At 41.2% G+C, this 25,082-nt stretch overlaps 1 protein-coding gene across 1 annotated transcript; it reads right to left on the bottom strand.

Moving 5' to 3' along the window:
* Positions 1 to 1,684: 1,684 nt before the first annotated feature.
* Positions 1,685 to 3,114, bottom strand: LOC109024660 (COP9 signalosome complex subunit 3). Its single transcript, XM_019018938.4, is given in 2 exon segments — positions 1,685 to 3,034; positions 3,037 to 3,114. Coding segments are annotated over 2 exon segments (1,140 nt in total). The 5' UTR covers positions 3,089 to 3,114; the 3' UTR covers positions 1,685 to 1,946.
* Between the last annotated feature and the right edge of the window lie 21,968 nt (positions 3,115 to 25,082).

Raw genomic sequence — 25,082 nt, 5'->3', positions numbered from 1 at the left:
ACAGGTACTCAAACAAATGCTGGTACATGAATGCTATTAGCAGCACTATTCACAATGGCCAAATATCCTTTTTTTATGAGATGGAGTCTTGCTCTGTCACCCACACTGGAGTGCAGTGGTGTGATCTTGACTCACTGCAAGCCCTGCCTCCTGGGTTCAAGTGAGCACGTCTGGCTAATTATTTGTATTTTTGTTAGAGACAGGGTTTCACCACGTTGGCCAGGCTGGTCTCAAACTCCTGACCTCAAGTGATCTTCCCTCCTTGGCCTCCCAGAGTGCTGGGATTACAGGTGTGAGCCACCACTCCTGGCTGGCCAAATATCTTTTAACAGATGAATGGATTTAAAAAGTGGTATTACTATAATAGAATATTATTTCCTCACAAAAAGATACTTCATACTTAATGAATACTTAATGATATGATAATGAATACTTAATGATATACTTAATGAATACTTATATGAATGATATATGATATGATTGAATAATGATGATACTTAATGAATACTTAATAATACAAAGTACTTCATATTTTATGAAATCTTCATATTCATAAAGATACGAAATACTAACCTTCCACCACTAAATACATAACCTATCTCCATTGGCCCCAAGCTTCTCTCCTTGCCTCTTATTATCCAAGCATCACCTCACTTAGTATCCTTCCTGCATAATCAGCATTGTGCTGTGTGGATTATCCCCTTGTGTTGCTGATTTACAACCTTACCATCTCTGCTGGATTCATCTCATGAGTTTTTTGTTGTTGTTGTTGTTGTTTTGTTTTGTTTTTTTGAGACGGAGTTTTGTTCTTGTTGCCGAGGCTGGGGTGCAATAGCATGATCTCAGCTCACTGCAACCTCCACCTCCCAGGTTCAAAAGATTCTCTTGCCTCAGCCTGCCAAGTAGCTGGGATCAGAGGCGCCTGCCACCATGCCTGGCTAAATTTTTTGTATTTTTTTTAGTAGAGATGGGGTTTCACCATGTTGGCCAGGCTGGTCTCGAACTTCTGGCCTCAAGTGTTCTGCCCATCTCGGCCTCCCAAAGTGCTGGGATTACAGGCGTGAGCCACCACACCCGGGCTCATTTCATGAGTATTAAAACACATTTACGTTTTTTATATGTCCTACGTGACACGGTCCTCATCTTCTAACATTCATACACTTCTCAACCCACTTCAGTGTGATTTGGCCATCCAGCAGTATTAAAAGTGCTCTTGCAAAGGTCCCAGATAACCAACAAGTTACTAAACTCAAGGGCCACTTTTTAGACCTCATCTTATTGACCCCCATCAGCATTTGAACACACAGTTGGTCATTCCCATGTTGAACATGTCACCCTAATTTGATTGAAAACATATTTCTACCATTTTACCGGAAACGTTTACTACAGCCAATCATTAACTGTGAAAACTCTTCAGAAATTTCCCTAATATTCTTCTTTTTTCATCTTCTGTTTTAATGTCTAGTCTTTCTCCTAAGCAATCTTACATGCAATGATGCAGCTAAGAACTACCTGTGTGATGATGAAAAAAAATGTTCATTATGAGAAATTTAATACAGAAGCCACTAAAATTGCCTCTAATTAGGAAAATAATAAATGGTAGCTTTTCTTCTTGAACAAAATGACAACCTATCAAAAGAAGAAAACCTTTTCCCTCTTTTTTTTTTTTAATGTTCAAGCAACCTAAAACAAAAAGGTAGATTTAATGCAGTAACAATAATCTGAGGATAAATAAATCCACGACAGACTTTAAAGTTTGCAAATCTGTTTCCTTTCTTTGCAGAGAGAATGGTTTTCTGAAAGCACACAGGACTGAAGATGTCAAAACAAAACTTAATTTCTTAGTCTCCAGGTGACACAGGCTTGGTCCTCTCTGCTGCCCTCCGAACACTTGTCACTGGCCAAGATGGTAGTTTCTCTTGTTTAGCTCAGGATGGATGTTAGTTTCAAGAATAACTGGATGGTTTGTTTCCTGAATCATCTTCTTGTGAGCCCATACTCTTTTGTACAAACTGAAGGTTCACTGTGATCTCCTGGTCCATGGCTTTCAGCCGCTCATCCAGCTCAATGCACTTCAGCATCTCCTGATCAATGTTATGAAGCATGGCTGGGTTATTATATTTTTCAGGGTTATCATGGAAACTGACCATACCGTCCTGCTGGTTAATACTTGCAAAAATCTCACCATCTTCTATCATGTGCAGAACATATTTTTCTGCCTCCTGAGGTCCAGATAACTGCACACGACTTGCCATATCTTGTAATGATAGAGTTAAAAAGGTCTTTGTTAGCCTCTGAATATTCTTCTTATAAAGAGATGACAAGCATTGCTTCACCAGCCCCACGTTGTTATCGCGAGTGAAGGTTTCACTGTGCTTATTCACCAGGTTTCGGAGTTCTGAGGGGTTGTTGGTTGAATACACTTGTGCTAACTCGTGGTATGCATTGCTAAGAGGCTTAATGAATCTACCCACAATTTGAGATGTATATTTTGGTAGCTGTTGTACTTTGCCAAGTAATATCAAAGACACTAAAATATACTTTTTATATGATTCCAACATGATATGACTGACCGCCATGGCAGGAGTAGTTATAGCCTGTTCATAAAAGTAGAGAGCTCTTTCAAAGTTCTTCAGCCCAGTATAGATCATCCCTCCATAATAATAGTAACATAAAAAGTGCTTTGCATCATAGGCTCCATTCTCTTTACAGATATCCATCATATCCACGTCAAGATATGGAAGGGCAGGCTTAAAGCATTTTGCTAGCAAACAAAGCTGGCAGAGATCAGCATGTATTGAGGTCAGCTGGTTTGTATTCATCTGCATCTTGTCTATGGCTTGCTTAAGGATGCCAATTCCTCGCAGGGGCTGTTTTCTTTCCACAAGTGCATTTGTTAGCTGATGGCAAAGCCCAGCAAAAGTGTCTGTTGCATATCGAATGTGCTCCCCATTACAAGTACTGATGAAGAGCTGAACCTGTGAGAATAGCGTTTCGAAGTCAGGAACACTGGGCATAGAAAACTTCACAAACCTTGAGCTGAGAGCTGTCGGACACTGTTCACGAACTGCTCCAGGGCAGACGCCATGTTTTCCCCTGGGTGGCCCGAGCGGCGAAGGCCCTTTTCCCTCTTTTTCCTGTCTTCCTGCCTTGGACTTGGATGTGTTGAACAGTATTTGTGATCATGAGGAAAAGGCCAAGAAAATTACGGAGACGTCAGCATTGACATTTTAAATCACTGAACCAATTCTAACAACCAACTTCATCTAGACTTTTTTCATAAAGCTTTAAGCCCTGTTTGGGTATCCTGTTGGTATGTCTCTTGGTACCTGCTGACAAAAGGACTACTGACTGAGACACATTTATTTCACATGTGTCACAGTGAACATAAGTGAACTCATGATCCTCTCCACTAAACTTGATTCTCTTCCAGTCTCTCCCATCTCAGTAAATTGTACAACATCCACCCACTCGCCTATGTGAAAAACACGAGTTTCCTTGCATTCCTCTCCCTGCACAAACACATCCCAACATTCCATTACCACATATTGTCAATTCTGTCTTTTCACCATCTCTCAAATCTGTCCATATCTGCTGCCCCTTCTCCAATCCAAGTCACCAGTCGTCGCATGGACTACTGAAAAATAGTCCTGGCCACATCTCCTCTGGCCCGTCTCTGATACATTCTCCAAAAGCAGCGGTAGTAATGTTTTACAGAAAACCTTTCTGATCATGTCTGTCCTCTTGCTTAAAGTTCTGTAATGGCTTCCCATGTAAGTGGTAATTAAGTTCAAACTCTTTACAGGGCTTGTAAGACCTTACATGATGTCAACCTTACCTACCTCTCTAGCTTCCAGTCAACTTTGGTCCTCCTCAATCTCTACACTGGCAATACTGACTTTCCTTTACTTTCTCAACCACTTAAACTCCTTTAAGTTCCCTGTTTTGTTGCCTGGTATACTTTTCTCCCAATCTTTGACTCAGTAACTCTTCCTCATCACTCAAGTCGCAGCTTAAGCATCATGTTCTTAGTATGTCTTCCATGGAGTCCTGCAACTAGGTTAAATCCTTCACTGAATCCCACTACGGCACCATGTTCACTTTAAGCACATGTAACTTCTAATTACTGACTGTTTTTCTGCTGGACTGTAAGCTCCAGAGCACAGGCACCATGTCTGTCTTAAAACAAAGCCCCTCATCTTCCCATCATTAAAATGTTAAATCTATGTTACTTCTAACCCAACTTCCTCCTCTGGTTACAAGGGAGAAAACATTTCTCCTCTGATCCCTTCATGTGCACTTTGATTTCCATCCCACCTCAAGTACTTTGAGCCTTTGACTCCGTGCCTCCAAATACACGGTTTTCAGAATCATTCATTTCTTCCTCCCCTCAACATCATTAACATAAACATTTAAGCATATTCTAGTAGATCTCACTTAAAAAACCCAAAACACTGATTACATCAATAAACATTAAAAAAAGAGGAACAAGAAAAGAAGACCACAGATGAAGACCAAACTCTACCTCTTCCTTTGGCTACTATAATATTTTTCTACTCTAGATACTTCACACTAAAGAGATGAGCAAATTTTTCACATTTAGAAAACAATGAGTGATGCCAGGCGCAGTGGTTCATGCCTGTAATCCCACCACTTTGGGAAGCTGAGTAGGGCGGATCACCAGAGGTCCGGAGTTCGAGGCCAGCCTGGACAACATGGCGAAACCTGGTCTCTACTAAAAATACAAAAATTAGCCGGGTGTGGTGGCAGGCACCTGTTTTCCAGCTACTTGGGGGGCTGAGGTAGGAGAATCACTTGAACCTGGGAGGCGGAGGTTGCAGTTAGTCCAGATCAGGCCACCGCACTCCAGCCTGGGCAACAGAGTGAGACTCCATCTAAAAAAAAAAAAAAAAAAGAAAGAAAATAGTGTTAACGAGAATATGGAGCAAAGGCATAATCACTTGAGAGAATAGAATTTAGATAAGTATTTAGAAAATTTGAGTCAAATCAAAAATGCCAGTAATCTAGGTCCAAGAATTCCACTTTTAGGTGTATATGAGAACATTTTTCAATTGCTGGCTATGACACTATAGTGGATGTGTTGTGGAGTTACTTTAGTGGGTTGTGACGACATTAAACAAGTGAGCCGGAAGAAAATAGAATAGAAAATATCTGATTGCATTGCATGCAGTTAGGGTGAATACTGTTTTATGAAAATGTTATTTCACTGGCATATATGTGTGTGCTTATATGCATGTGGCTAGGCAAGTTTGTGTTCTCCAGGGCACAACACAAAATACATTTCTTCCTGGGGTTTCTGTCAGAAAAGCTTTCAAAACTCTCTTCTAGGAACTCTCTTGAATATGTGCCAAAGGAAGTCTGTCTGTACAAGAGTATTCACTGCACTGTGGATGAAAACACCAGGAAAGAGCCTGGATGGCTTTCACAGACAGTCCTGTGTATTTCACTTAATTATTAGGAGCCTCTTCGCAGTCCATTTCCACATGGCTCCTGCACGTCCTGCAGAGCCCTTCTTTAGGCCAGGCTACCGAGTTTTCTCCCCAGTCACCAAGTTATGAGAAACTCCCAGTGAACCCATGGGTGTGGGTTGAAGAACAGGTGGCAGCACGGGGAGGAATAAAAGCCCAATTTGGTATATATGATTTCCCTTTGGGGATGGGGTTGTACTGGTTACGCTAGACTTTACGGCTTGGTGGATTAGTCAACACCCAGTTCATGATGGACAGCTCAGGTCACATGACCAATTTGGTTTCTCATGGCCAGTCTACCAGGGCCGGTAGCAAGCTAGGAACAGTCTCTCAAAAAACAATAGTTCCTTGCTGATGAAGGCATGGATTTGCTCCAATCACAGGGTTTACTGACATGTTTCTCTCAACAGGGATTACTCCCAACTCCATAAGGTGTCATGACCTGTTACAGACATTTCAAGCACCTTTCGGATCCCTTGAGTCATAAGGGCTTGGTGGCAGATCTGGGTGAACTGCAGCCTGGGACAATGGGAGAGCCTTTATTTACCCTGGGCCCCACTGAATACTGGCCATTTTTCTTGTTACCTACAAAATGGGTTGGAGTAGGACACACAAATATGGCAAATTTTATCTTCAACATCCAGATTGGCCCACCAAGCATTGTGCCTCATTACTGGTAGGGGATGAAAACGGAAGCCACTTGGCCTCCACATTTGGAGAAATATCTTGACGTGCCTCAAGTCACTGGACCCCTCCAAATTTCATAGAGGTGGCAGGCTTCTGTGATTTCAAAGAATTGAACTCAAAGTCTCTGAACCCTCATGAGTCTTTCCAAAGTATCTAGATACCCATACTTTCTCTTACCTAGGTCCTATCAGCATGATATCATCAACAGAGCAGACTAGAGTAATTCTCAGTGGAGGGTGGTGTGGTTAAAATCTCCAAAGACTAAACTAGAGCTCAGACTTGGAAAAAATGATATATCTCTGTGCATGACAGTAAGTGTATAGAATTTTCTATGCTAAGGAAAGCAAGGTGCTTTTAATGTTCTCTGCTTGCTGGAATGTAGAAAAGAATATTGATTTACTCCATTAAGGAGGTCACATCTGGGATAGCAACTGCAATCAGCAATCACCACCTGATTATATTTATGATAATCCACATGTACACCCTAAGGTCCATTCATCTCTCGCACTGGCCAGAATTGGCATGTGAATGAGATACAAATGACTACTTCTGTGTCTTTTACTATTTTCTGCGTGGCATGCTTTTCCTGATATTTCCACAGGCATGTGATATTTCTATGGATTTCGTATTTTGGCAAGAAGTAAGGGTGGGGGGAAATCCAGTAATTTCTTAGCCTTCTTTAGCATAATAGCTCTTACTTCATGGTGGGTTACAGAGGCAACGTGGAGATTCTTCCAGCTTCTGAATAAGTGTGTGTGCATGTGCGCATGCACCTGGGGGCACGTGCTCCACAAATACTTGCAGGAACTAGAGAAACAACCATGAGACGAACTTTGTTCAAGATTTCATCCATCATCTGATCCTGATAAGCCTCCCTCTGACTGATGGACCATGGTGGCATTCTGCATTCCAAGCCATTAGTATTAGCTTAGAGTCAATATCCAATAATGACTAACTGTTTTGGTGTTTCCCTTTTCTGCAGTGCCTATGTACCTAACTAACTGGCTGCAAGTCTCTCAGAGAAATACTAGAATGAAGATTCACATTATACATTGACATTTGCTCCGTGACTTTCTCTTCATTTGAGGGCCTCTGGGTCTATAAACTGACTCAAGTCAGGGACAGAAATTCAGTGGATGGTGGTTCAAATGACTCTTCAGTCAACAGACTTCCAGGGTCTTTTAAATTGCTGTACTGACACAGATAAAATATGCTGGTTTGCAATGGGCTTTATTTCAGTCAGTTTCTTTGCTTACCATTTGTTCCCTCATCTCAATTCTTCTGGGCACAATCTTCTTTCTCTTGAAGCACCTGTTTAAAAGTTCTGTCAGCCCATGCTTGTCAGAAAATATCTCTGTGTTTCTCTCACTCTTGAATGATAGGGTAGCTGGGTATATAGTTCCAGACTGCTTCCTGACTTCTATTATTCCTTGCAAAGTCTTCAGTCAGTCCAATTTCCATTCCATCATGGTAATGTGCATTGCCTCCCTGCCTGATTTGTCTTTGGTGTTTTCTAGTTTTACTATGATGTGCCTAGTTATAGATTTCTTTCTTCAAAAATCCTGCTCAAAACTTTTGCTCCCTGAATCTGAGTATTCATGTCTCTCAGCAATTCTGATATATTCTCAGCCATTAAGCTTTTAAATATTCTCTCTAGACTCTTCTCCTGGAACATCCATTAGATGTATGTCAGTCTCTCCTCCATGTCTCTTAACCAGTCTGTCATAGTACCCACATTTATAACCCCTTGTGCTGTATTCTAGATAATTCTGTCAGATCTATCTTCAACACCATTATGTCTCTCTTCAGTTTAATGTTCTGTTTAATTTGTATATTAGGTGTTTGTTTTCAATGACTATACTGTCCAGTTCTAGAAGCTTTCTTTGACTCTTTTCACACCTGTCTTTTAAAAATACCATCTTGCTCTTTCTTCTTACATTTGCATGTCTTCTTTCATGGCTGTTACTTAAACATACTATCTCTTAGTTTCTGTGTGATAATCCTATCAGCTGACATTCCTAGGGGTTTAATTATGCTGTTTGTTGTTTCTGCAGCTCTTGCTCATGGGAAATTGTTTCTTCCTGCGTTATTTTGTGATTTTGAAATTCGAGCTCCTATTTGGCAGGGCCTTGTGGGAGTCCTGTGGAGAGTGTCCCTCTAGAGACATGTTTGCTTCTGTCAGGCAGACGGCCCAAGGTCTCACCAGCCTGGGAGCACATTTAACGTTAATTTATCAGGTTGAGGGATCCTGGACCATAAGGACAGTATAAATTCTAACTAAAAATTACATGAGACACAGGCTCATCTTTGTTTCCAACTCCCTGCCAACAGTGTCTTGAACGCCATTCTGTCATCCTCACATGGCCATTAAAACCCAAAAGCTATGTTACCAAGACCAGTAACTTGGCTCGGGAAAGCCATGCTGTCAGCTCATGTGCTTATAGCATTGTGTTTTGGCTTCCTCTTCACTGTTGCCCCCTCTGTATTGCCCTTAATCTTTTTGTGACGTCAGCTATACACTTGAAAGAATGCTTGCTCCATTTTCTCTAACATGTCCGAGAGTTTTGGAGTATGTCGGGGGAGGAGGGGGGAATGATAAATCAGGATATTTAATCTTCTCTATTTCTAGATGCAGTTGTTCTTTTTTTCTCTTTTCTTTTTTGAGATGGAGTTTCGTTCTTGTTGCCCAGGCTAGAGTGCAATGGCACGATCTCGGCTCACTGCAACCTCCACCTCCCGGGTTCAAGCGATTCTCCTGCCTCAGCCTCCAGAGTAGCTGGGATTACAGGCGTCTGCCACCATGCCCAGCTAATTTTTTGTATTTTTAGTAGAGATGGGCGTTCACCAGGTTGGCCAGGCTGGTCTCGAACTCCTGATCTCCAGTGATCCACCTGCCTTGGCCTCCCAAAGTGCTGGGATTATCGGTGTGAGCCACCGTGCCCGGCCCACAGTCGTTTTTTAAACATGCCATTCTCTCTCTCTGTCTTCCATACATGCTATTTCCTCCATGAAGAACATACCTTAGCCCTCTCTTTGCCTGGCTAACTCCTTGTCATACTTCAGGTTTAAGTTCAGCAGTCGGTTCCTCTAGGAGAAGACTTTGACCATCCCTGCCATGTCTGTGCTCCTCTAGCCCCTGTACTTCTCCAACTGTGGTGCACTTACACTGCTTCTTATTAACGTGCCTACCTTTCCTTCTAGCCTATGGTAGTAGGCATCCCGGCTTGTGACTGTTCCCCCCGTGTCTCCACAATGCTTAGTACAGACTTGTTGATTAATAACTTTTTTTTTCTTTTTCAAGACAGAGTTTCACTCTTGTCGCCCAGGCTGGAGTGCAATGGCGCAATCTTGGCTCACTGCAACCTCTGCCTCCCGGGTTCAAGTGATTCTCCTGCCTCAGCCTCCCAAGTAGCTGGGATTACAGACGCCCACTACCACGCCTGGCTAATTTTTTTTGTATTTTTAGTAGAGACACAGTTTTGCCATGTTGGCCGGGCTGGTCTCGAACTCCTGACCTGAGGTGATCCACCCGCCTTGGCCTCCCAAAGTGCTGGACTTACAGGTGTGAGCCACCGTGCCCAGCCTAATAACTATTTTTTAAATGCATGAACTTTCCCTCAGCCACTCCAGCTTTGAGAACTTAGGAATGGGCCCAGAATCAGCACACCAAGCTATCTGCCTCACTCCATCTCACCATGTCAACCCTGTTCTCCTTACAAGGGATGTGACCATCTCAAAGACTTTTCCAAACCCCCTAGGACCCGTAGGAGTGCGACGTCAGCCAATTTTGTTCCTCCGGACTCCATGATTAATTGAATACAATGTGTGATCTCTCATATCAGGCCACTCTGACTACTATCCTGACCTTGCTGCCCATTAGGGTCACCACACCAACATTCCTGGTAAGGGCACCCAGGTAAGTGCCATTACCTCTGCCACTCAGGATACACATCCTTATCAAAAGCAGGGATTCCAATTCAGCTGCAGTGTTTCCCATCAGCATTCTGTGGCTACTGAGAACAGCTGATGGAGCATTTAAAAAACACATCACCATTTTCTTCACCCAGTGTAGTCTCAAACTGTGGAGGGAGACTCTGCGGTCCCACTCAAGTTTGACATAGTCAGGGGGTAGGGTGACATACATGACAGTTTCCCTCTAGCTTTCCCTAACATTTTAAATTACTTTATCTACAGCATGCCAAGGGATTTCACATGGTGCAAATTCTGCAAAGCCCATCCATATTGACAATTCACCTCAAACTAAAGTCGTGTTCCCCTACTTGGTCAAGCACTCTCAAAATCCATTCCTACAGTAGCCATCATGTTGTGTTGGCCTTCTTTTCACGTTTGACTCTGCTTTTGTCCCCAAGCGGTTTTGGGTTCATTGCAAAGAATATCCACAAATCCTCCCAGAGATGCCCATTCCAAATATCAAGGTTTCACTATTTCCCAGTTAACACTCTGATTTTCACAGATTTCTGGCTAGGCTGTACATTCAACTGGTGTATATATATTTGTACATGGTCAAACTGTACAATTAGGTTTTGTACAGTTAGCCCCAGGAATCAAGCAATGTGAGATTCTTTAGCATAATCACAGAAAGTACTTGAGGTTTTTTTTGGTAACTTTTATTTTAGTTTCAGGAGTACATGTGCAGATTTGTTATATGCGTAAATTGTGTGTCACAGGGGTTTGGTGTCTTGATTATTTCATCGCCCAGGTAATAAGCATACTACCCAATATGCACTTTTTCGATCCTTACCCTCCTCCCTCCCTCCACCCTCATGTGGCCCCGGTGTCTGCTGTTCCCTTCTTTGTATCCATGTGTACTCAATCTTTAGCTCCCACTTGTAAGTGAGAACATGAGGTATTTGTTTTTCAGTTCCTGTGTTCTTTAAGATATCACTAAACTGCTTCCCACAATGGCTGAACTTATGTTCCCACCAGCAGTGTATAAGTGGTGCCTTTACTCCACAACCTCACCAGCATCTGACCTTTTTTTGACTTTTTTTTTTTTTTTTTTTTTTTTTTTTTGAGAGGGACTCTCGCTCTGTCTCCCAGGCTGGAGTGCAGTGGGGCGATCTCATCTCACCACAACCTCCCCCTCCCCGGTTCAAGTGATTCTCCTGTCTCAGCCTCATGAGTAGCTGGGACTACAGGTGTGCACCACCATGCCCAGCTAATTTTTGTATTTTTAGTAGAGATGGGGTTTCACTATGTTGGCAAGGCTGGTCTCTAACTCCTGACCTTGTGATCCGCCTGTCTGGGCCTCTCAAAGTGCTGGGATTACAGGTGTGAGCCACCGCACCCGGCCTAACCTTTTTAAAAAAAAAAAATTTTTTTTTTTTTTTTTTTTTTTTTTTTAGGAGATGGAGTCTCACTCTGTTGCCTCTGCCTCAGGCTCCCGAGTAGCTGGGACTATAAGTATGCACCACCACGTCCGGCTAATTTTTGTATTTTTTAGTAGAGACAGGGTTTCACCATATTGGCCAGGCTGGTCTTGAACTCCTAACCTCAAGTGATCCTCCCTCCTCGCCATCCCAAAGTGCTGGGAATACAGGTGTGAGCCACTGCGCTTGGCCTTTGACCTTTTAATAATAGCCATTCTGAGTGGTGTGAGATGATATGTCATTGTGGTTTTGATTTGCATTTCTCTAACGATCAGTGATGTTGAGCATTTTTTCATGTACTTATTGGCCGCATGTAAGTCTTCTTTCTAAAAGTGTCTGTTCATGTCCTTTGCACACTTTTTAATGAGGCTGTTGGTTACTTTAGCCTTGTAGTACAGTTTGAAGTTGGGTAGCGTGATGCCTCCAGCTCTGTTCTTTCTGCCTGGTATTGCCTTGGCTATCTGGGCTCTTTTTACCTTTCATATATATATATATTTAATTCTACTTTAAGTTTTAGGGTACATGTGCACAACGTGTAGATTAGTTACATATGTGTACATGTGCCATGTTGGTGTGCTGCAACCATTAACTCGTCATTTACATTAGGTATATCTCCCAATGCTATCCCTCCCCCGTCCCCCCACCCCACAACAGGCCCCGATGTGTGATGTTCCCCTTCCTGTGTCCATGTGTTCTCATTGTTCAATTCCCACCTATGAGTGAGAACACGCGGTGTTTGGTTTTTTGTCCTTGTCATAGTTTGCTGAGAATGATGGTTTCTAGCTTCATCCATGTCCCTACAAAGGACATGAATTCATCCTTTTTTATGGCTGCATAGTATTCCATGGTGTATATGTGCCACATTTTCTTAATCCAGTCTATCTTTGTTGGACATTTGGGTTGGTTCCAAGTCTTTGCTATTGTGAACAGTGCTGCAATAAACATATGTGTGCTTGTGTCTTTATAGCAGCATGATTTATAATCCTTTGGGTATATACCCAGTAATGGGATGGCTGGGTCAAATGGTATTTCTAGTTCTAGATCCCTGAGGAATCACCACACTGACTTCCACAATGGTTGAACTAGTTTTCCACCAACAGTGTAAAAGTGTTCCTGTTTCTCCACATCCTCCAGCACCTGTTGTTTCCTGACTTTTTAATGATTGCCATTCTAACTGGTGTGAGATGGTATCTCATTGTGGTTTTGATTTGCATTTCTCTGATGGCCAGTGATGATGAGCAATTTTTCATGTGTCTTTTGACTGCATAAATATCTTCTTTTGAGAAGTGTCTGTTCATATCCTTTGCCCACTTTTTGATGGGGTTGTTTGATTTTTTCTTGTCAATTTGTTGGAGCTCATTGTAGATTCTGGATATTGGCCCTTTGTCAGATGAGTAGATTGCAAAAATTTTCTCCTATTCTATAGGTTGCCTGTTCATTCTGATGGTAGTTTCTTTTGCTGTGCAGAAGCTCTTGAGTCTAATTAGATCCCATTTGTCAATTTTGGCTTTTGTTGCCATTGCTTTTGGTGTTTTAGACATGAAGTCCTTGTCCATGCCTATGTCCTGAATGGTATTGCCTAGGTTTTCTTCTAGGGTTTTTATGGTTTTAGGTCTAACGTTTAAGTCTTTCATCCATCTTGAATTAATTTTTGTATAAGGCGTAAGGAAGGGATCCAGTTTCAGCTTTCTACATATGGCTAGCCAGTTTTCCCAGCACCATTTATTAAATAGGGAATCCTTTCCCCATTGCTTGTTTTTGTCAGGTTTGTCAAATATCAGATAGTTGTAGATATGTGGCATTATTTCTGAGGGCTCTGTTCTGTTCCATTGGTCTATATCTTTGTTTTGGTACCAGTACCATGCTGTTTTGGTTACTGCAGCCTTGTAGTATAGCTTGAAGTCAGGTAGCATGATGCCTCCAGCTTTGTTCTTTTGGTTTAGGATTGACTTGGCCATGCGGGCTCTTTTTTGGTTCCATATGAACTTTAAAGTAGTTTATTCCAATTCTGTGAAGAAAGTCATTGGTAGCTTGATGGGGATGGCATGGAATCTATAAATTACCTTGGGCAGTATGGCCATTTCCATGATATTGATTCTTCCTATGAATGAACATGGAATGTTCTTCCATTTGTTTGTATCCTCTTTTATTTCATTGAGCAGTGGTTTGTAGTTCTCCTTGAAGAGGTCTTTCATGTCCCTTGTAAGTTGGATTTCTAGGTATTTTATTCTCTTTGAAGCAATTGTGAATGGGAGTTCACTCAGGATTTGGCTCTCTGTTTGTCTGTTATTGGTGTATAAGAATGCTGTGATTTTTGCATGTTGATTTTGTATCCTGAGACTTTGCTGAAGTTGCCTATCAGCTTAAGGAGATTTTGGGCTGAGACGGTGGGGTTTTCTAGATATACAATCATGTCATCTGCAAACAGGGACAATTTGACTTCCTCTTTTCCTAACTGAATACCCTTTATTTTCTTCTCCTGACTGATTGCCCTGGCCAGAACTTCCAACACTATGTTGCATAGGAGTGGTGAGAGAGGGCATCCCTGTCTTGTGCCAGTTTTCAAAGGGAATGCTTCCAGTTTTTGCCCATTCAGTATGATATTGGCTGTGGGTTTGTCATAGATAGCTCTTATTATTTTGAGATATGTCCCATCAATACCTAATTTATTGAGAGTTTTCAGCATGAAGCGTTGAATTTTGTCAAAGGCCTTTTCTGCATCTATTGAGATAATCATGTGGTTTTTGTCTTTGGTTCTGTTTATATGCTGGATTACGTTTATTGATTGGATTACATTTATTGATTTGCATATGTTGAACCAGCCTTCAATCCCAGGGATGAAGCCCACTTGATCATGGTGGATAAGCGTTTCGATGTGCTGCTGGATTCGGTTTGCCAGTATTTTATTGAGGATTTTTGCATCGACGTTCATCAGGGATATTGGTCTAAAATTGTCTTTTTTTGTTGTGTCTCTGCCAGGCTTTGGTATCAGGATGATGCTGGCCTCATAAAATGAGTTAGGGAGGATTCCACCTTTTTCTATTGATTGCAATAGTTTCAGAAGGAATGGTACCAGCTCCTCCTTGTACCTCTGGTAGAATTCGGCTGTGAATCCATCTGGTCCTGGACTTTTTTTGGTTGGTAAGCCTCAATTTATTGAAATTACTGAAATTATTGCCTCAATTTCAGAGCCTGTTATTGGTCTATTCAGAGATTCAACTTCTTCGTGGTTTAGTCTTGGGAGGGTGTATGTGTCCAGGAATTTATCCATTTCTTCTGGATTTTCTAGTTTATTTGCGTAGAGGTGTTTATAGTATTCTCTGATGGTAGTTTGTATTTCTGTGGGATCGGTGGTGATATCCCCTTTGTCATTTTTTATTGCGTCTATTTGATTCTTCTCTCTTTTCTTCTTTATTAGTCTTGCTAGCGGTCTTTCAATTTTGTTGATCTTTTCAAAAAACCAGCTCCTGGATTCATTGATTTTTTGAAGGGTTTTTTGTGTCTCTATGTCCTTCAGTTCTGCTCTGATCTTAGTTATTTCTTGCCTTCTGCTAGCTTTTGAATATGTTTGCTCTTGCTTCTCTGGTTCTTTTCATTGTGATGTTAGGGTGTCAATTTTAGATCTTTCCTGCTTTCTCTTGTGGGCATTTAGTGCTATAAATTTCCTTCTACACACTGCTTTGAATGTGTCCCAGAGATTCTGGTATGTTGTGTCTTTGTTCTCGTTAGTTTCAAAGAACATCTTTATTTCTGCCTTCATTTTGTTATGTACCCAGTACTCTTTCAGGAGCCGGTTGTTCAGTTTCCATGTAGTTGAGTGGTTTTGAGTGAGTTTCTTAATCCTGAGTTCTAGTTTGATTGCACTGTGGTCTGAGAGACAGTTTGTTATAATTTCTGTTCTTTTACACTTGCTGAGGAGAGCTTTACTTCCAACTATGTGGTCAATTTTGGAATAGGTGTGGTGTGGTGCTGAAAAGAATGTATATTCTGTTGATTTGGGGTGGAGAGTTCTGTAGATGTCTATTAAGTCCGCTTGGTGCAGAGGTGAGTTCAATTCCTGGATATCCTTGTTAACTTTCTGTCTCACTGATCTGTCTAATGTTGACAGTGGGGTGTTAAAGTCTCCCATTATTATTGTGTGGGAGTCTAAGTCTCTTTGTAGGTCTCTAAGGACTTGCTTTAGGAATCTGGGTGCTCCTGTATTGGGTGCATATATATTTAGGATAGTTAGCTCTTCTTGTTGAATTGATCCCTTTACCATTATGTAGTGGCCTTCTTTGTCTCTTTTGATCTTTGTTGGTTTAAAGTCTGTTTTATCTGGGCCTAGGATTGCAACCCCTGCCTTTTTTTGTTTTCCATTTGCTTGGTAGATCTTCCTCCATCTCTTTATTTTGAGCCTATGTGTGTCTCTGCATGTGAGATGGGTTTCCTGAATACAGCACAGTGATGGGTCTTGACTCTTTATCCAATTTGCCAGTCTGTGTCTTTTAATTGGAGCATTTAGCCCATTTACATTTAAGGTTAATATCGTTATGTGTGAATTTGATCCTGTCATTATGATGTTAGCTGGTTATTTTGCTCGTTAGTTGATGCAGTTTCTTCCTAGCCTCGATGGTCTTTACAATTTGGCCTGTTTTTGCAGTGGCTGGTACTGGTTGTTCCTTTCCATGTTTAGTGCTTCCTTCAGGAGTTCTTTTAGGGCAGGCCTGGTGGTGACAAAATCTCTCAGCATTTGCTTGTCTGTAAAGGATTTTATTTCTCCTTCGCTTATGAAGCTTAGTTTGGCTGGATATGAAATTCTGGGTTGAAAATTCTTTTCTTTAATAATGTTGAATATTGGCCCCCACTGTCTTCTGGCTTGTAGAGTTTCTGCCGAGAGATCAGCTGTTAGTCTGATGGGCTTCCCTTTGTGGGTAACCCGACCTTTCTCTCTGGCTGCCCTTAATATTTTTTCCTTCATTTCAACTTTGGTGAATCTGACAATTATGTGTCTTGGAGTTGCTCTTCTCGAGGAGTATCTTTGTGGCGTTCTCTGAATTTCCTGAATTTGAATGTTGGCCTGCCTTGCTAGATTGGGGAAGTTCTCCTGGATAATATCCTGCAGAGTGTTTTCCAACTTGGTTCCATTCTCCCCGTCACTTTCAGGTACACCAATCAGACGTAGATTTGGTCTTTTCACATAGTCCCATATTTCTTGGAGGCTTTGTTTGTTTCTTTTTATTCTTTTTTCTCTAAACTTCTCTTCTTGCTTCATTTCATTCATTTGATCTTCCATCACTGATACCCTTTCTTCCAGTTGATGGAATTGGCTACTGAGGCTTGTGCATTCGTCACATAGTTCTCGTGCCGTGGTTTTGAGGTCCATCAGGTCCTTTAAGGACTTCTCTGCATTTGTTATTCTAGTTAGCCATTCGTCTAATTTTTTTTCAAGGTTTTTAACTTCTTTGCCGTGGGTTCGAACTTCCTCCTTTAGCTCAGAGTAGTTTGATCATCTGAAGCCTTCTTCTCTCTACTCGTCAAAGTCATTCTCTGTCCAGCTTTGTTTCGTTGCTGGTGAGGAGCTGCGTTCCTTTGGAGGAGGAGTGGCACTCTGATTTTTAGAGTTTCCAGTTTTTCTGCTCTGTTTTTTCTGCATCTTTGTGGTTTTATCTACCTTTGGTCTTTGATGATGGTGACGTACAGATGGGGTTTTGGTGTGGATGTCCTTTCTGTTTGTTAGTTTTCCTTCTAACAGGACCCTCAGCTGCAGGTCTGTTGGAGTTTGCTGGAGGCCCACTCTAGACCCTGTTTGCCTGGGTATCAGCGGCGGAGGCTGCCAAACAGCAGATATTGGTGAACAGCAAATGTTGCTCCCTGATCGTTCCTCTGGAAGTTTTGTCTCAGAGGAGTACCCAGCCGTGTGAGGTGTCAGTCTGCCCCTCCTGGGGAGTGCCTCCCAGTTAGGCTACTTGGGGGTCAGGGACCCACTTGAGGAGGCAGTCTGTCCGTTCTCAGATCTCCAGCTGCGTGCTGGGAGAACCACTACTCTGCCTTTCATGTTTTTCTTCCTTTTTTTTTTTTTTTTTGAGACAGAGTCACACTGCCACCCAGGCTAGAGTGCGGTGGTGCGATCTCAGCTCACTGCAATCTCCGCCTCCTGGATTCAAGCAATTCTCGTGCCTCAGCCTCCCAAGTAGCTGGGACTACAGGCACATGCCACCACACTGGGCTAATTTTTGTAGTTTTAGTAGAGATAGTATTTCGCCATGTCGGCCAGGCTGGTCTTGATCTCCTGGCATCAAGTGATCAGCTCGCCTCTGTCCCCCAAAGTGCTGGGATTACAGGCGTGAGCCACTGAGCATGGCCAATATGAATTTTTTTTTTTTTTTGAGATGGAGTCTCACTCTGTCACCCAGCCTGTAGTGCAGTGGCACAATCTCGGCTCAGTGCAACCTCCATATGGATTTTAAAATAGTTTTTTCTAGTTCTGTGAAGAATGTCATTGGTAGTTTGATAGGAATAGCATTGATTCTGTAAATTCCTTTGGGCAGTATGGTCAGTTTAACAATATTGATTCTTCTAATCCATGGGTATGGAATATTTCTCCATTTGTTTGGGAAATCTCTGATTTCTTTCACCAGTATTTTGTAATTCTAATAATAGAGGTTTTTTTTTTTTTTCACCTCCTTGGTTATCTGCATTCCTAAGTATTTCATTGTTTTTGTGGCCATTGTGAATGGGAATGCCTTTCTTATTTGGCTCTCGGTTTGGCTGTTTTTGGTGTATAGGAATGCTAGTGATTTTTGTACATTGATTTAGAACTGAAGGGAGAAATAGCAATATAATAATATGGGAGAAATTTAATACCTCACTTTTGATGATGGATAGATTATATCAATATGGAAACAAAGAAGCTGAACAATGCTTTAGATAAGATGGAACTTACAGACATATATAGAACAGTCCATCCAACAGCAGAAGAATGTACATACAGTTGTTCCTCAGTATCTATGGGAAATTCATTTTAGGACCCTGGGCCATGTAGACCAAAGCCCACGGATGCTCGAGTCTGTTATATAAAATGGTATAGTATTTCCATATAACCTATGCACATTCTCCGATATATTTTTTAAAAATATTTTTTTATTTTTTATTTTTGAAACAAAGACTCACTCTGTTGCCAAGGTTGAACTGTAGTGGCGCGATCACGGCTCACTGCAGCCTTGACCTCCCAGGCTCAAGTAACCCTCCCACCTCAGCCTTCTGAGTAGCTGGGACCTCAGGTGCACACCACAATGCCCAGCCCAGCTGATTTTTGTATATTTTTTTGTAGAGACGGGGTTTCGCCGTGTTGCCCAGACTGGTCTCAAACTCCCAGGCTAAAGCCATCACCCTCCTCGGCCTCCCAAAGTCCTGGGATTACAGGCGTGAGCCACTGTGCCCAGCCAACCTCCCATATACTTCAAATCATATCAAAATTACTTATAAAGGCTGGGTGTGGTGGCTCATGCCTGTAATCCCAGCACTTTGGGAGACTGAGGCAGGTGGTTCCAGTCCTCAGTTCCAGTCCTGACCACAAGGCCAGGAGTTCCAGACCAGCCTGGCCAATGTAGTGAAACCCTGTCTGTACTAAAAAAAATACAAAAATTAGCTGGGCATGGTGGCAGGCGCCTATAATCCCAGCTACTCGGGAGGCTGAGGCAGGAGAATCACTTGAATCTGGGAGGCAGAGGTTGCAGTGAGCTGAGATCGAGCCACAGCACTCCAGCCTGGGCAGCAGAGAGACTCAATCTCAAAAAAAAAAAAAAAAAAAAAAAAAAAGATTACTTATAATACCTAATACAATGGAAATGCTATGTAAATAGTTGTTATGCTGTATCATTTAACGAATAACAGCAAGGAAAAAAGTCTGTATATATTCAATATGGACACAAGCACCCATTTGTTTTCAAATATTTTCAATCCATGGTTAGTTGAATACACAGATGGGGAACCCACAGATATGGGGCCAAATGTACTTATCAAGAGCATGTGGAACACGTTTCCAGAAAAGATCATATGTAGACCACAAAATAAGCCTTAACAAATTTAAGAAGATTGAAATAATATCAAATATCTTTTCCAATCAAAATGCAGTATAAAACTAGAAATCAGTAACAGGAGTAAAACTCACAAGTATGTGGAAAATAAACAACATGCTCTTGAGCAACCAATGGGTCAAAAAGAAATCAAATGGGAAAGCAATATATGTCTAGAGGCAAAGAAAAATGAAAATATACCAAAACTTACGTGATGCAGCAAAAGCAGTACTAAGAGGGAAGTTTGTAGTAATATATGTCTACATTAAGAAAAAAATTAAGATTCCAAATAACTAGACAAATAAGAACAGACTAAGCCCAAAAGTAGCAGAAGGATGGAAATAACAAAGCTCAAAGCAGAAATAAGTGAAATAGAGACCAGGAAAACAATAGAAAAAAGCAACAAAATTAAGGGTTGATATTTTGAAAAGATAAAAATAATTTTGACAAGCCCTAAGCTAGAATAACCAGCAAAAAAAGAGAAAAGACTCAAATAAATAGAATAGAAAATGAAAGAGAAGACATTACAACTGATACCACAGAAATTCAAAGGATCATAAGAGACTACTACGACCAATTATAAGCCAACAAATTGGATAACCTAGAAGAAATGCAGAAATTTGTAGAAACATAAAACCTACTAAGATTGAATCATGAAGAAATACAAAGTGTGAACAGATAATAATGAGTTAGGAGATTGAATCAGGAATCAAAAATTTCTCCAAACAGAAAATCCCAAGTCAAAATAGCTTCACTGGTAAATTCTACCAAACATTTAAAGAAGAACTAAAGAACTAACACACCAATCTTTCTTCTTTTTTTTTTTTTTTTTTTGAGGCAGAGTCTTGCTCTGTCACCCAGGCTAGAGTGCAATGGCACGATCTCAGCTCACTGCAACCTCTGCCTCCCAGGTTCAAGCGATTCTCCTGCCTCAGCCTCCTGAGTAGCTGGATTTACAGGCGCCTGCACCTCACCTGGCTAATTTTTGTATTTTTAGTAGAGATGGGGTTTCACCATGTTGGCCAGGCTGGTCTCGAACTCCTGACCTCAGGTGATCCGCCCACCTTGGCCTCCCAAAGTGCTGGAATTACAGGCGTGAGCCACCACTCCTGGACACACCAATCCTTCTTAAGTTATTCCAAAAAAATGAAAAGGAGGGAATACTTCCAGACTCACTTAATGAGGCCAGTATTACTCTTATGCTAAGGTCAGACAATGATGCTACAAGAAAAGGAAACTACTGGCCAGTATCTTTGATGGACACGGATGCAAAACTCCTCAACAAAATACTAGCAAACTGAATTTGACAGCACATTAAAAGGATCATACACTGCCATCAAGTGATATTTATTCCCAGGAAGCAAGAATGGTTCAACATATGCCAATCAATCAATGTGAAACACCACATTAACAGAATGAAAGATTTAAAAATCATTGGACCATTTCAATAGATGCAGGAAAAGCATCAATAAAACTCAACATCAGTTTATGATTAAAACTCTCAACAAATTAGGTATAATATGAATGTATCTGAACATCACAAATGTTAATATATGACAAGCCTACAGCAAACATCATGCCCCATGATGAAAAGCTGAAACCGTTTCCTCTAAGATCATGAGTAAGACAAGGATGCCCACTTTCACATCTATTCAGCATAGCACTGGAAGTCCTAGCCAGAATAATTAGGCAAGAAAAAGAAATAAAAGGCACCCAAATCAGGAAGGAAGATGTAAAATTGTCTCTCTTTGCTAATGACATGATCTGGTATATAGAAAATCCTAAAGACTTCACAGAAAAAATACTGTTAGAACTAATAAAAACAAATTTCATAAACTTGTAGGATACTGAATCAACATACAAGAATCAGTTACATTTTTATATGCCAACAGTGAACAATTCAAAAAAGGTATTAAGAAAGCAATCCCATTTACAGTAGCATCAAAAAAGCGAAGAAAATTTTAGGAATACATTTAACAAAACAGGTGAAAGATCTGTACACCGAAAAGTATAAAATATTGATGAAAGAAACAGAAGACACAATTAAACGCAAACATGTCTCATGTTCACGGTTTGGAAGAATTAATATTATTAAAATGCCCATACTACCCAAGGAGTTCTACAGATTCAATGCAATCCCTGTCAATTCCAATCATATTTTTCATGGGAATAGAATGAAAACAATCCTAAAATTCATATGCAACCACAAAAAAACCCAAATAGTCAAACCAGTCTTGAATAAGGAGAAAGCTGGCAGCATCATGCTTTCTGATTTCAAATTATTTCACAAAGCTATAATATCAAAACGACATAGTACTGGCATAAAAACAAACACATAGACCAATGGAACAGAACAGAAAACCCAGAAATAAACCCATGCATGTACAGTCAACTAATCTTTGACAAGAATACAAAATGGGGAAAGGACAGAGTCTTCAATAAATGGTGTTGGGAAAACTGGATATTCACATGCAGAAGAATGAAAGTGGATCCTTATCCCACACCATATACAAAAATCACTCAAAATGGATTAAAGACTTAAACATAATACCCGAAATGGCAAACCTCCTAGAAGAAAACATAAGGGAAAGGCTCAGTGACATTGGTCTTGGCAATGATTTTTTTGTACGAAATCACAGGCAATAACAGCAAAAGTTAACAAACACAATTATATCATACAAAAAGCTTTGCAGAGCAAAGAAAATAATTGACAATGGCAGAAAAAGGCAACGTACAGAATAGGAGAAAATGTTTGCAAACCATGTATCTGATAAGGGAGTGAAACCCAAAATATATAAGGGACTCCTGCAACTCAATAGCAAAAAAAGAACCCAAATAAAAAGTGGGAAAAGGACCAGAACGAACATTTCTCAAAAGAAGATATACAAATGGCTGACAGAAATATGAAAAAGTGCTCAACATTTACTAATCGGGAAAATGCAAATCAAAACCACAATGGGATATCACCTCATACCTGTTAGGATGGCTATTAGTGAAAAAGCAAAAGATAACAAGTGTTGGTGAGGATGTAGAGAAAAGGGAATCCAGGTAAACTGGTGGTGGGAATGTAAATTGATGCGACCATTATGAAAACCAGTATGGAAGTTCCTCAAAAAATTGAAAATAAAACTACCATAGGATCCAGCAATCCCACTTCTGGGTATTTATCCAAAGGGATTGAAATCAGGATCACGAAGAGATACCTGCACTCTCGTGTTTATTGCACAACAGCCAAGATATGAAAACAACCTAAATGTCCATTGACAGATGAATAGATAAAGAAAATGTGGTGTATATTCACAATGAAATATCATTCAACCTTTAAAATGAAGGCGATCCTGCCATTTGCAACAACAGGGATGGACATGGAGGACATTATGCTAAGTGAAATAAGCCAGGCACAGAAAGAAAAATACTGTATTTTTGTGTATAAGTCTTCCTCACCTTATATGTGGAATCTAAAGCAGTCAAACTCATAGAAGCAGAGAGTACAATGGTGGTTGTCCAGGGCTGGTTGGGGAGGGCGGGGGTAAATAAAAAGATGATGGTCAAAGGGTACCAAGTTTCAGTTACACAAGGTAAATAAGTCCTGGAGATCTACTATATAGCATAGTTCTTATAGCTAACAATACTGTATCGTATACTTAAAATTTGCTAAGAGAGTAGTTCTTATGGTAAGTGTTCTCGCCACAAGAAACAATTATAATAATGAAAGGGGCAGGAGGAAATTTTGGGAGGTGGTGGACATGTCTATGACCTTGATGGTAGTGACAGTTTCACAGATGATATACCCCAAATCATAGAGTTGTGTACATTAAATATGCACAGCTTTTTACATGTTAATCATACCTCAATAAAGTGGCTTAAAAATAAAGAAAGAAAGAAAGAAGGGATGGATTTAAATCCCAGTGGCAATAACTTAATGTGTGACTGTGGGATAATTGTTCTAACTTTCTGGGCGTTGCTTGTCTCATAATAAAAGGGGACAATAATACTACTCTTACATCATTGGTTTTCTCCTAAATTCAGGAGGTGTGTGTGTGTGTGTCTGTGTGTGATATACTTTTCCTAGTGTCTTGAAATTTTTGCTAAAGGCTCAAGTCTGAAATAAGTATGACAAAACTTCCACATTCTAAAGAGGAGCTGCCAGACACACTTTTGCTCATATTTTAGTGGAGGACACGGACAACAAAGCAAAGAAACTTGTAAAATCTGCGAAAAGTCTATGGTGGTCAGTGCTATGGAAAAAATAAAGCTGGGAAAGGCAACCAGGCACGCTGGCATGCCCGGATTGCAACATTAAATAGGGTGGGGAGGGCATGCCTCACTGAGAAGGTGACATCTGAATAAACAGAGGGAGCTGAGGGAGTGAGTCAGGCAGATAAGAGGGGCAAGAGCATTCCAGGAACAGGGAAACACAGACGGATGCAAAGCATCTGAGGCAGAAGCATGCCTATCCTGTGCAAGAACCAGCAAGGAGGCTAGTGTGGCAGGAGCCAGGAGACTGTGGGGGAGAGATTGTTAGGAGAGGAGGCAACAGAGATTGTGTATATAAGAGAAAACTGCAGGCCGGGTGCGGTGGCTGACTCCTGTAATCCCAGCACTTTGGGAGGCCGAGGCGGGTGGATCATCTGAGGTCAGGAGTTCGAGACCAGCCTGGCCAACATGGTGAAACCCCGCCTCTACTGAAAATACAAAAAATTAGCCAGGTGTCTTGGCACATGCCTGTAATCCCAGCTACTTGGGAGGCTGAAGCAGGAGAATCACTTGAACCCGGGAGGTGAAGGTTGCAGTGAGCTGAGATTGCGCCACTGCACTCTAGCCTGGGCAACAAGAGTGAAATTCCATAAAAAAAAAAGAAAGAAAGAAAGAAGAAAGAAAAAAAGAAAGAAAGAAAGAAACAGAAAAGAAAAGAAAACTGCAGATTCCTTGAGAGAAAATTACATGAAGGGAATTTGTAGGCACAATGAGCACTTTGGCCTTCCCAACCTAAACCTAGTGTGGGCCACCCCAAGAGAAACGCTCACAGTTTGGGGTTGTTGTTCAGAAAGAATAATGCGCAGGGCTCTCCCTGAGCTGCAGAAACATGGAAGTCTGTGGCATGTTTCTTCCAGAGCCAAACACGAGACAATTCTTGATATGTGATCTCAGGATTTGGGGGTGTATGTAAAGACAGAAACTGGGGCCTGCATGAAGAATTGCCTGGGAAACCTGGCTGTCCGGGAGGTAGCTGAGCATGCAGTCCTCTGGAAAGGATCTCATCCAAGAAGATGGCCTGCCAGGGTGACGGAGAACCAGAAGAAAGAGGCAGTGAATTGCAAGGGGAGAAGGAACAAGAAGGTGGGTGGGGAGAGGAGAGAACAGTTGAAGAGAGTATTGTTGACGAAAAGAGTCAAACTCTGTAAAATATTTGAAGAGATTTATTCTGAGCCAAATATGAGTGACCATGGCCCGTGACG

The sequence above is a fragment of the Gorilla gorilla genome, chromosome X, assembly GCF_029281585.2.
Source record: "Gorilla gorilla gorilla isolate KB3781 chromosome X, NHGRI_mGorGor1-v2.1_pri, whole genome shotgun sequence".
Classification (NCBI taxonomy): Eukaryota; Metazoa; Chordata; class Mammalia; order Primates; family Hominidae; genus Gorilla; species Gorilla gorilla.
This window is presented reverse-complemented; position numbering and strand designations above follow the sequence as displayed.